Source organism: Diadema antillarum, unplaced genomic scaffold (assembly GCF_040938485.1).
Source record: "Diadema antillarum isolate AM-2024a unplaced genomic scaffold, OU_Dant_1.0 scf00000147, whole genome shotgun sequence".
In the NCBI taxonomy this organism is placed as follows: Eukaryota; Metazoa; Echinodermata; class Echinoidea; order Diadematoida; family Diadematidae; genus Diadema; species Diadema antillarum.
The window spans coordinates 585,409-599,233 of NW_027271036.1; the positions used below are offsets into that span (position 1 = coordinate 585,409).

The 13,825-nt window shown below is 38.2% G+C and overlaps 1 protein-coding gene across 1 annotated transcript in view; it reads right to left on the reverse strand.

The window, feature by feature from the left end:
* LOC139721679 (leucine-rich repeat serine/threonine-protein kinase 1-like) overlaps positions 1-13,825 on the reverse strand; it is an 83,926-nt gene that overhangs the window by 34,944 nt on the left and 35,157 nt on the right. The window contains exon 5 of the mRNA XM_071633009.1: positions 4,719-4,876. Coding sequence (XP_071489110.1) covers positions 4,719-4,876 — 158 coding nt within the window. The remainder of the gene's footprint in view (positions 1-4,718; positions 4,877-13,825) is intronic.

The following is a 13,825-nucleotide window of genomic DNA, read 5'->3' on the forward strand; positions in this document are numbered from 1 at the left end:
ATTTTGCAGGGTTAAAGGTCAGGAGTTGTTATTTTGCAGGGTTAGAGGTCAGCAGTCAATATGCTTTTTCACCACGTCGCTGCGTGTCGGTTACACACACCGCACCGTACACAAAACAATGTGTGCAAACAGTGCAGTCTTCCGGATTGGGGAGGTTGGAAGAGAGAGAGAGAGAGAGAGAGAGTGGAATCTCTCTCCCCACCTCCCTGCTTTAAACGTAAACATTCCGATCGACCACGAAAAGAAAACTTTCCGGTGTCAGTTACACCATGGAGCTACAAGTAGCTCCATGGTTACACCATGGTTACACTCACCGCAGAAGAACGCTGATAAATCAACTCATACAAGGTCGACCACTTACAGCAGCACTAGGCAATGACTAGTCCATTTGTGCTCAGTAATTGCACAGAGACCATCAGTTTTACAACTCTCCAACTCCAAACAGAGAAGTAAAAATAAAGTGTAACTGTACTGTAAGAGCATTCAGAAGTTTGAAGTTTGCCTGTTACAACTTCATATGTATCTTTGAAGTTGGAGTTGAATGATATACATTGATGAACAATTTTGCAATTATTCAACATGTTGATGGTCTACAGGTAGTCAAATGTGGCTTGATCTGTATCAGTGTATAGCCGTATTCACATATTTTCTTAATTTACCTAAGGGATAGGTAATAATTATGATATTGGCTGGCCTTTCTTTCGGGAGGTACCAGATAAATATTGCCCGCACTGAAAACATATTGCCCTCGTCTTCGACTCGGGCAATATGCTTTCAGTTTGGGCAATATTTTCTGGTACCTCCCTCAGGGCCAGTCAATATTATATAAGTGTTTTCTTGGTATCTCGCAAAAAGTTAAAAGCCAAATTCTCATCTCCACCAATACTGTACTATCCCTTTAAGTTCAGTGAACTTTTAATAAGCTACTGTAAACGTCAATATTTTCGCGCGATTAATTTTTCGCGCTGAGCGGCTCGAAAACATATTCGCGGGTTCTTAAATTCGCGCTCGGCAGCGGGTTAATACACAGTTGCTGTCTTCATCCAGCGATGCCAGCGTACGATAAGCGACGTAGCGAGTGGCGCGAGTGCGAGTACAAGCGCTCAACTACGTAGTACATGTATTTTACTCGATACATGTTCTGTAGGACTAGTACTGTAGTCGCGGGGATGTAGCACACCAATCGGCCGTGGGCTCGGTGCGTGCGGTGCGTGCGATGATACTGCTATATGCGTAAACATGTCTGTACTACGTAGCAGTATCGACGAAGTGCACCAGGCCGTTCAAAATGTGCATAGAAAATTGCGAAGATATATTCGCGCGTTTTTGAATTCGCGCTAGCCGAACGTAGCGCGAAATCCGCGAAAATTAATGTACCGCGAAAATTTCCACGTTTACAGTATTGCGTCGGGACTGCAAACCTCTGTGAACAAAAAGAAATCTATGTACTATACAGAGTTTAAAAAAAGAATAAATATATATATAAAACAAACACAAGACAACATAGCCCAAACAGAGAAAATATTTTGGTTAAAAATGGCAAAATGTACTTTAGAGAATGAATAAAGTGTCAGACAAGGAATAAGCAACATATTTTCACTTTAAAATCATGCATGTCTTTTCTTACACTGGATGAAAAAATAAATCACAGACTGATATAGTATAACATGCAGTTTCACAGCTCTGTGGTTTGTTTCCATGATGCAATGTTTTTGATGTACTTTGTAAAGTGCAACTTCAATCATCAGTCATCCCCAGTACAATTCCCTAGATAGTTATTGGCTTTTGAATGCAGATGGTGTTGAAAGTGAGCTTGGACAGTGCAGGTATGAGTGTGTGTGTGTGTGTGTGTGTGTGTGTGTGTGTGTGTGTGTGTGTGTGTGTGTGTGTGTGTGTGTGTGTGTGTGTGTGTGTGTGTGTGTCATCACTGCATTTTCCCAGCTGAGAGGATTCAACATGTAAAGGTCCTAATTACCTTTGGGAGCAGTGATTTAAAATATGTTCACTTTTGATGCGGGTATGTAGGTCAGTTGTATCACAAAACATCCTACCATATAAAACTTTTTGCAACAAAGCCTAAGATATAAGGAGATATCACTGTTTTTCTCATTTAACCATAACTGTAGACGGTTTAGTCTGGAAATATTTTTATTACAACTACTGTTCACATTTTGTATATTTAACAATACTTAACATCGATTATACTGGTTCAAATTTTAACATTGGTTGTTTCTATCCCTAACTCACATTTTAAAACCATTTTGAAGCACTAAATGCTGGGTTTTTGTTTCATCTGCAAATGGTAAATTATGCCTGTAAGGTTGTAGCTGGTCCTGATTGGACCAATTTCAAGTTCAGTGAGTTAGGAGCTGCTATCAGTGGCATTGACACACTTACTGGCAGAGGAGAAACTTTTCCTGGCAGACCTTCATCAAATTTCCTCTCTCCTCCATCGTCACAATGACCTCTTCCTCTTTTTTTTTTCCTACGATGGTGTTTCATCGCTCCCTATTTAACAGCCTTACTGTCATGTTATAATGATGATGTTCCATATGATACAGAGTGGAATATACCTGCGATGTGTGTTAGGGGTATAGCCTTTAAATTAAGATTAATCTGACAAAACAAAGATTTGGCATGCATCTTTGTTCTACATATTTCCCGCATCAAATTCCTGTTAGGTACTGTATTTGCCCTGCGTTCTTTTTTTTTTACTTAAGTGGTGGAAATACTGAGAGTAGTTTTCTTCTTTTTTTTAAAGCAGAATTAGTTGTGGGTGTTCATTCATATCAAGTAGCAGTTGACTTTTCAGAAAATGTCAATAGTCCCTGGTGAACGAATAATGTTAAGCAACTACTAAATGTATCTATGAAATAACTTATTAAGTGAGTGATTTAGGCCATCGTAAGCTTATCCATTACTCCATAATCATCAACATTTATCACTACTTAGACTATTATGTATATAATGCTTCATTTTGTTGATTGTCAACTGTAATACGTTGTTATATCATATCCTTGTGTGATTTCATATTCATTTACACAAATTATACAATTCATACCATTCATGCACTCATGTACAAGTTTGTCTTTTTTATCAAAGTATAACATTGTGATAACAAAAATAAAAGTAAGTATGCTGATAATATCTTCAACACGCAGATATTTCAAGTAGTCTGCTATCTCAATAGAGCCTTAAGATACTGACTTTTGATTTCGTGATAGATACACACAGCGAGGCAGATAGGCTGCATGTTATTTCAGCAGTAGCACGAAGTGCCATCAACAAGGTTTGTATTATACTGTACAAGCTGAAATTTTCGCGTACATTTATTTTCGCGAATTGCTACTTGGAGGACATGTTGTTAATTTCGCAGTTGCGAGGGTCTAACTGAACTTAGTTATTCGCACGTTGACATTTTCGATATTTTGGCGGTTCAAAGGTGATTCGCGAAAAATAAAACCACCGTGAAAATTTCAATTCGTACAGTAGTCTCACAGACCTATTTGGTTCACTGTAACTTATATCAGCCAAAATGTTGGGGGGGGGGGGGGGAGGGGCTTCAAAAATAATAAGAAAAAATGATTCAATTAATCATGCAATTAGTCAGGTCCATTGCTATATCAGCGCATAAATCAACTAGCTGATCAACTATCAACAAACCCCCCCCCCCCCCCCATTCAAAACAGCACCCAAACCAAGCAGGCCTACATGTCATTTCCTGTCGAGAGTGAATCACATGGTATCTACACGTACCCTTTTGTGTGTATGTGTGTGTGTATATGTGTGTGTGTTTTATTTTCAGAATAAAAAACAATTCAAGCCTTACTTTCCCATCATTTTCACTTTTGATCCACACTGCTTTAACATAATAATAATAATAATAACAATAATAATAATAATCATCACAATACTGATGATAATAAAATGCACATTCATGACAGAGAAAGTCAATTTACATTCCATTAACATTCATTATGAACATGAAAGGAGTTACTACATCACTGGTCATTCCACCTGCTGACCTTTCTTGGGGCATCTCAAGCCTTTTGTAAAATTATAGCGCAAAATGAAGAGTTCCCTCATCTTCAATTCAACTTCCAAAAGTTCTGCTACCGTGAAATCACACTCATATGTACAGACCAAGGTAGATTAAATAAAGCAACGGGTTGATGCCATTGCCTAACATGTCTCCAATTAGCTTGCACCCAATTCTCACGAACATCTCCTTTGTTGACAATCATGGGGAATTTTAATAAAAGAAAGGAAAAGGCGTTCTTCAAACAGGAACAGGATTATATTTGGTCTTTGTTTACTGACAGTGACCTTGACTGCATCGATCTGAGCCAATCAGCAGAGCAAGCAGGCCAGTGCTGGTAGGTGCCGATCAGCATGAAGCACACTGTCTGTGCCATCTACTGTAAAAGTGGATATTTTTGGACGAGTAATTCTTCATGCTCGGTCGGGTAAGATGATTTTCGCATTTTTTTGATTCCGCGGAATCCAGACATGAACAACTGGACCACACAACAAGCAAAGATATTTGCATTCTTATGTTTCCACGCTGGTTTCTGGTTGCGCAAAATGCGCACAAATTTCAACACCTTGAAAATTTCCACTTTAACAGTAATTCCAGTTTCTGCACTGAATTGAAAATTTTACTGTTGTTGACTTAGTATACACTTCTAGAAAGAAAAGAAAAGTGACCATGCACTCACTGTCTCATTGTTGTTGTTGTTTTTGCTGGTATCCTCCTCCTGTTCCACCCATGTCTTGAGGAGGGGTAGCATGTCTCCCCCCAGCATCTTGGTCACTTCCTCATCCAGTCGGACCACTCTCGTTTCAATCAGGTACGCCGCGATGCTGTAATGGAGCCCTGCAGAGAAGAGCATGTATATCTTACGTAATCACTACATTCTATAAAAGAACATTCTGTCCTGAAATCTGCCTTTTGTATGGGCAGTCCAACACACTGTAAAACAAGGAATGTTCGCGTGCATTTTAATTTCGCAAATTTAGCTAGCGCGAACATTCGCGAAAATTTCATGCCACGAGAAAGGCCGCCGGCTCCAATTCGCTAAATTATCATACCGCGAATATATCGTGTTTTACAGTAATTGTCACATTCCTGCATGCAGTGCAGACCTGGGGTCTCTTTTTTTAGCTGTCAATGTGAAAATAAGTACAGCTTCCTGGCATGGACCCTACTACTAAAAAAACAACAACAAAGAGTCGCCAGACATGGATTTTTAGTTAAGATGAGCAGATTCTGAAAAGAGGAAACTATTGAGCTTTAAAATGATACATAACTCAATACAAACAGAATCTCCTAACCTATCTAAATATTAGAAAGAAAGTACACATGCTGGAAAAGTGTGTACTGAGAAAAAGGCTCTAAAGTATTGGGTCTATGATAGCGATTAATCTGGCTGTGAGCCGTGCTGTGTGCAATGAATAGGACCAAAAAGAAAAAGAAAACTTCTTAGCAACAACAATGAAGGAATTATCTGAAAGCGATCATGCCCTATCAACACCTTAGTCAATACGTGCCGAGATACCATTACCAATTTTTTGTTGTTGTAACTCAGGCCATTTTGATTAGGGGGAACTACTTTTTTTGTGTTTGTGTATAATTGTAATATGATAGCAATAACAATAATTCATAATACAACATTAATCTCACGAATTAATAAACAACTTAATGATATACACAAGTACATAAACACAATTTAACGCACTGAAGATGAGTCCTGAATATATTCGGGCAAGCGTCTATATGGGAAATGCGTGTTGTAGCAAAAGCAAACCGTCCTCAATGGGTTCTAAACAACAAAGAAAAGTGATATATATTAATATACATATATTCTTTTTAACCAACTCACACTACGAATCAGGAAAGCTTGAAATACTTGCACAATATCGCAGTCTTCTATTTGAGCAGGTGTAATATTTTATATAACTTGCATGGAAATTAGGATTATTACATCCACGTACTTCTGCCTGCAAAATAAAGCGCAGGAGATTCTGTCTACACTAGGTGTCACTTCCATTCAAACAACATCTTGTCCATGCATTATAGTCTCGATGTGATATTCGTGTCTACTTTTGGTTTCAGGGGCAAACCCCACAGTAGTTGTGCAGATACTGACAGACTTCACAACACACTGACTTTTTATTTTCATTCTATTGTTTTGGTTTTTTTTTTTTTTTTTTTGGTCTGCATTCATCTGTTAGATTTGACACATACAAAAAAAAGACACCAGATGTAGAAATACTAGGGTCAAATACACTGGGGTTGAATGTACTGCTGGGGAAGGCAGAGAGCAATCCAAATGAAGTCACACACCTTACACTTGAATGAATTTCATTCAGAGTGTATTTCAGTATGCAAGATCAGAACAAGGAGCTACTATATAGCTCCATGGTCAAACACATTGGGGGCTCCATTGTCCTTACTAATATCTAAGTTCTGACCTTTTTTTTTTCTTTTTCTTTTTCTTTTTCTTTTTTGGTTGCTTTACTTAGAAAAAAAAATTTTACAAAGATAACGATATCCCCTTGAAGCTGTTATCCCAGTAAAGCAAACTGCTCTAGTACTGATAATGGTCTCCTCCATCTGTACCTTACCCCATTCCTTGAGAAAACCCGGCAGCATCAACTCATATCTGGGAACCCGGTACACAAGAGTGTGCATTTGTGACCTAAATTCATGCTTCTAAATTTGTGTTATGCTGACCAGAAATAGGACTTTGATCAAAAGATTCAAGTTTCTTCTGTCAATATCTGTTCTTTTTCCGTATCAAAACTGAGTGTATTTTTGTTTACTTTACCTTCTCAAAAGAAGCATTTGCTTTGCTATTTCCTATGAAACTTGTATGATGATGTAGGGAACAATCAAGGCAGAGCTCACAAGATTTTTTTACTTTCACTGACCCCTTTCAGGTGCCCTTATAGTGTATAACAAAGAGTTTACAAGCTTGTCAATGCATCCTCTATACCTCATGACCTATCAATATTTTGCATTGTTCAATGGCACATGCAGTTGACCATGGAAAGGGAAAACATGTACAGCCTGACTTTTGCACAGGTAGATTACCAACCTGTCCATTCTTTGTCGACGAGCAAACAAATCTCCTTTGGGGGCATTGAAGGTTCGCAAAGAATTAATGCAGAAGGAATGGGTTAAAATATGATATCTTTTCTTGTACACACGTAATTACATCCATTCCTTTAAGAACTTTGGCTGATATTTGATGAGAACATAAATGTTGATTTGTCATATGATTATTTGTAGAAGTGGAAAAATTAAACAAACTGAAACTGAAACATAATATATCTTCAGGATGCTGGATATAACAGGCCTGTATTATTATGATCAACATGCCTGACTTTTGATACAGTTTTTATATCCTGGTGAGAATTTTTACGTCAGTGACTGAGAGTTTCAATGTGAACACCAGTAGGTTTACAGTGCTCAGTTGTCCGAAATCAAGATCATACTCAAAGTCTAGTGTGAACAAAGACGTCACAAGGTGTATTCTCATTAGAATTTAATACTACAGTATGAAATACCATTTGTTTTGTTTGATTTGTTGTTTCCATTCTCACTGGAAAAATATGATGGTGTAATACTGTATAAGCTGTTATTTTCGTGAGGGTTTAAATTTCACTAATCGGGCGAATCACACTTGGATTGCAAATCTAACAACATGCGAAATGTTGCCACGCCTGAGAATAATAATGCATGTCTGTACGCGAAAATAACAGCTTACAGAGTAGATACCTACATGGCACATGTAGGTCTCATTCACAAAATAATGTGGCATTGTGTATGCGCATATCTCCAGTGCAAAAAAAAAACGAAGTATGTAGGGTCACATGAGAAATACACCGCTGTACGATTAGTGGTATTTCGTGAAATGATTCACACTCAAATCTCACATATATTTTTTTGTGCAAAGTTTGAATTACCACCCTAAATACCACAGTGTATTGCAATGTATTTGCATAGTATTTGCATTCACATTACAAAATCTCATGAGAAATTCACATCATTTCATAATCACTGTCAATGCGCCCATGTTCACATGATAGTCCAGCTTGTGGAATGAACTCTTGACAAGGGAGAGGGGGTAGCTACGAAGGATACTAGCATCTCTTTAATAGGTAGTGAATATGCTAGTATGCATGCATTTTAATACAAAGGCATAAAACAAGTAAAACAGTTGGTCTAGCTACCTCCTCCCGCTCAGGGTTCCCTCACAGACGTGGAAAGTAATTATTATGTGAACACAACAAGGGACTGCAACTTACTACCACGGGCAAGGAGCTTGTTGAACCATTACTTCCACTCGACAAAAATCCACAAGAAGAAGAAGCTGTCTAGTTGATTATATCCTGTGAGAGCCAAAAACTACCGGCAGTTTGAAATGGGACCAAACCATACAAGAGACCATCACACCCAGTGCGCAGACTCATCAGTATTTAGCCTGCCAGAAGGTGGAACGACCACACAATCTGGAGGCACCCTTTACACGCATGCACAAAGTTGGCTCTGCTTGTTGTTGTTGTGTTTTTAAACGAGTATTACCAAATTGCCTCCGAGAGGGAGTTATGTCCCATATATTCACTGCACGGCACACCAGTTTGCCGAGGGAAATGGGTTAATACAAAGAGGAGGCAATCATTTGCACCATTCAGACTCTCTTCACCTCTAATAGGCTTATCCTCATTGTCGTACGAGGAAGAAGGGAAAACCCCTTAACAGGCAGTGGGAACTCCCTTGGAGCTCCTAGGAGGGCCACTCCTCTTCCATAGGATGGGCAATAGACCTGTTGTCCTCCACTCTTTACATACCAATTGCTTGTTTACAGGTAGTGAGTGATAAAACAGGCTGCTAAATGTCTCCCCCCACCCTCACCCCCCCCCCCCCCTTCCTTCCTTTATTTTTTCTCTGTCTCTCTGTCTCATTTTCTTCTTAACCCGTTAAGGACGAGTCCCGAGTATACCCAGCCAGGAGTCTATGGGAAATGCATGTTGTAGCAAAATCAGTCCATCCTCAACGGGTTAATCTCTTTGTCTTTCTACATTTCTCTATTTCACCTATCATTTTTCTCCCTCTCTTGTTCTCTTCCCATTCATATCTCTAATTATTTTCAATCTTCTATCACTCTTTACATACCCATTCATTTTTCTTTTCATCTAGGTATTTCTCTTTCTCACACACACATACATGATACACATTCACTTCAACTGTGGATATGATAATTTGCTTGAGGTAACCAGACCTATTCCATTATGTTTATCTAAAAATATATATCTATTTTTCTCTTTTTGACTAATTGACTAATTGGAATGGCAAACCACAAAAAGAATATTACTTAAAGTTAAATTCAGTTTATGAAAGCACAAATTCGGGCTTCATGTCATGTATAAGTACATACACAAGATCGAAGACACAATGTTCAAATTTCCCCATTTGAATAACTAGTGTGAAAAACTATTCCGCTACATACAGGTCCTAAATATGTAGAAAAGCAGGTGTATTATATACATATTTATACACCCTAAGGTATACCCTTAGGGCCTTAAAAGGGTGCTTTTTAATTTGTTCTAAATACTCTGAACAAACATACATATGCTCAGTGTGAAATACATCCCCAGTTGCCTGGAGTGAAATACTATTATTCCTGGTGGAAGCCATTGATGAGAACACACACACACACACACACACACACACACACACACACACACACACACACACACACACACACACACATACACACACACACAAACACACACACACACACACACACACACACACACACACACACACACACACTCACACTCATGCACATTCTCTGTTCCACTTCCCCTTTCCTCCTTACTGGCTCAACAATGCAATAATGACTTCTGAATATTAGCAGATCATTCACCAAAACTACCGATATGAGAGACATTCTGAGGCTACTTTTGCACTCATGAAATTCCCCATCCTGTGTTTGATTGCTCCAAAGTCAGTCCTACATCCTCATTTTCATGCCCTTTTGATAACTCTACTGAGTAATTATCACGTTTTGCAGCAACAAAATATATGCAGACAATGTAGATGATTCCTTGCATAATGTCACATAAAATTGGGCTAGCAAAAATTTTAATCATGAACCCTTTCTGTCCCAATGAGTTTAATGAGCACAAATTCCACAGACATAACAATGGACATTACATTAATATCCGCATTCACATGTACAAACAGTTGGATGGCGAGCTTGATTCTAATCTCAAAAGATTTGTTTGCAAGCGTTCACACGCTAGGAATTAATAGGATAGCACAGTGATGTTTAAAGTTTTTCAAGTAGAAGAGTCAGAAATGAAAAAGAGTGAAATCAAAAATACAAAAAAAAAATTCTGTATAGATTATACATGAAAATGAAAGCAATTGTTCATGTCAAAATCTCTTTGATTATTTTTCTAGGAAATATGTCTTTTTTTAGACAAACAAATGTGAAAGTTTTAACTGCGCTAAAACTTTTACAACTCTAGCATTCTGGTTTTTTTTTTTCTTTAAAATTCTGTTTCTTAGGATGACAACCTGCATATTGTGCATTTCCCAAGTCACAAGTTTTAAATACCAATGATATCAAGCAAAATACACACCAATCATAATCATAATCACAAATATAACACAGCTCAGGGAAAGATTTTCCAACCCAAATTTGATTAGTGATTTTGCCTGATGAATATTCTAATAGCATTCTGTGTACACTCCTACAAAAGAAATCTTGCTACACAAAAGATAGTATGTGTTACAGTGGGGAAAAAAACAACAACCCAGAATGCATCCCAAATTGTGATGCGATATCAGGAAACTTATCCCTTGCATTGACGGTTTTGCAGTTTCCACCAATCCTGTAGCCTTTTGTCAAGGCCCTCCGCTGTATGGTGAAGAGAGCCCAGCTGAGTGGGGTTGCGCGAGGGCCTTTTGAGATCTGCTTCTCATCCTTTTGTTAGCCCTTTGAATTACCAACTTTTGCTCCCCGATTTCGGGAGCAAAAGTCGACCAATCAACGTGTCTGTCTGCTCGAGCCCGATTTGAATAGAGCGAATGCACGCCGCAGACTTCAAGGAACTCCACACACTGAGTGTGTAGAGTTCTGTGGCAGACCTCTGCGGGTGGTCAATGATGCATGCGAACAGGCATGACAACACCAAGACTGAGGATGCGGGGAGCGCGCCATTCCATTGGTCGACCAGAACCCGTTAAAATGAGTATTCAGAAGGGTTCACGTGTCATGAATAATAATGTGTGAAGCAGATCTCAAAAGGCCCTCACACTGGCGCTCTCGGCTAGGCTCGCTTCGCTCACCCAGTACAGCGAGAGGGCCTTGACAAAAGGCTACCAATCTTGCTGACACATAACCTTTTGCAAGAGCTTCAAAATATTGCAAACATTAACACATTGACACACACAATAATAATGGAAATGGTGAAGACATATGTATGCAGAATGACAGGTGTCCCCTCTTTAAGATGACATTATACATGCATTTGAACAAGATATTGTTGTCAAATGGTTAGACATTTAAAGGGAAAATCGTGTGTCGTCATGCCAACAGCTAAGCAGAGATCACTATAAAGTGATGCAATATAGAAGCATCTCATGAAATATATCACATCTCTTCTAAAAGCTCTCTAAATTTCTTGCCCATCTGAATATGAAATTTCTGAACTGAAAAGGATATTTGATTTTCAAACCACCAAAGGGTAAAGCAGTAGGATTGGAAAAAAATACTCTGAAACTGTTCTCCACATTTCATTTAATCCTGCTGTCTCTGTGTGAACCTGTCCTGACTCTCTTAATACTTGTTACTATTTTCGGTTTCTTTTATACCCAATGATTTTTTTTTTCCAGTAAGTTTTGTGTTTAGGATGTGGCATGGCCAGCAGGAAGCAAAATGATCAATGGATTTCCTTTGGGAATACCTGTGAAAGTGGGAATACCAGTGAATGCTGGAATTCCACTCACCTTTATATCACTGGCACACCACTAGCATAAAAGAAAGTTAAAAAAAAAAAAAACCCTGGATGCAATCCAAAATATCTGTAGTGACTGCTGCATTAGGTTGAATACATCACAGTTCATGTTGTCATAATACCAAATAGTCTCAAGAAAACTTGACTGAATTTTCAGTTCGGAGTGGTTGGAAAACCTATAAATAGCCAAATCTATCCATTACGTTGAACTAGCAGAATTGAAAGAAAAGTGACTGTAATACATCAAATTAATAACTTTTTTGAAAGATCATGCACAAACCATTCATCCCTTTAACAACTCTCAAGATATATGGTTATGAAACTAGTATAACCATATAATATGTGACCGTGCACCTCAAAACGAACATAAAGTCGCACACACTGATTTTGCGTGAGGACTGAAAATAAGTGAAGTGGGTCAACCTAGCCAAACTTGACTTTTTCATATTTTCTGAAAGAGCGGGTCTTCTTTTACATTATGCTAAAATTTGGTATCATAAAACGGGCAGGAAAGTGTGTTTTTTTAGCAGTTTATCTCGAACATTTTTGGTAGAATAGTGTGATTAGGTGTGTCTTTAGAATCCCTTTTTCATTTCTGAAAAACCTTGTCCACACTCTTCATTTTCAACTCTAATAACTTTTGAAAGGATAGTTCTACTGCTTTGAAAGTTGGTATTAATTATGGATAGAATGTGTTAATGAGGCATGCTTAATTTCATTTTAATCTGATAATCCCTTTATTGTTGTTACTCTGGTGGTTTACTTCCTGTTTTTTGTCCCATTCATCCCAGCGCCAGCACAGTTTGGTAAAGATTAAGCGCTTGAATAGACACTGTACTTCAGAGCCTCTTTTCTCAGTTCACACTTTTCCTGAGTTTGTGCTTTCTTTCCAATATTTAGATAGGTTAGGAGAGTCCATTCGATTTGAGTTATACATCATTTTAAAGCTTAAAGTGTGCTTTTTCAGAATATGGTCTTAATTAAAAATTCATGTCTCGCGACTTTTTGTTTGTTTTGAGGTGCAGGGTCACATATATAATTTTATTGTAAACATAGTTTTGATGAGTCATTCCCTTGTCATAACCTCGCTTGCACAATTGTTTTCATTGGTGTCCATCTACACAATGACTGCGGCTATGACATGACTGTGCGTAAGAGATCTGCAGTATTTTTCTCTCTTTTTTAGGTAATTTTAGGAGTCAAATTTTCTTCTCATGGCGACCACTTGTAAATAAAGGCAACCTGTGTATAAAGACCAATGAAGCTACTGACACATTAATGAACCTGTCTATAAAGACCTCTGAAGCTATTGACATGTTCATGAACATGCTATTCAAGCACTTAATCTTACCAAGCCGTGCTTTGTGCAGTAAATGGGGGAAAAAACAGGATGTAAAACTCCACAGCATCAACAATGAATGGAATATCGGATTAAGCTGAAATCAAGCATGCTTGATTAATATATTCTGTTCAAGACTTATACCAACTTCCAAAGCAGTGACACCATCCATTCAAAAGTTACAGGAGTTGGAATTGAGGAGTATGTTAAGGGTTTTTAAGAAATGAAATGGGTACTCACACTATTCTACAAAAAAGTGTTCTAGAAAAATGCTAAAAACATAATATCTCACCCCAAACTTTAAAGTAATATAGAAAAACTGCCCTTTCAAGAAGTATGAAAAACTCAAGATTGACTAGGCTGACCCATTTAACCTATTCACCTATTTTGAGTCCTCCTGTTTATTCAGGGTGTGCAACTTTTTGATGGTCTTGTGATGCACTGTCACATATA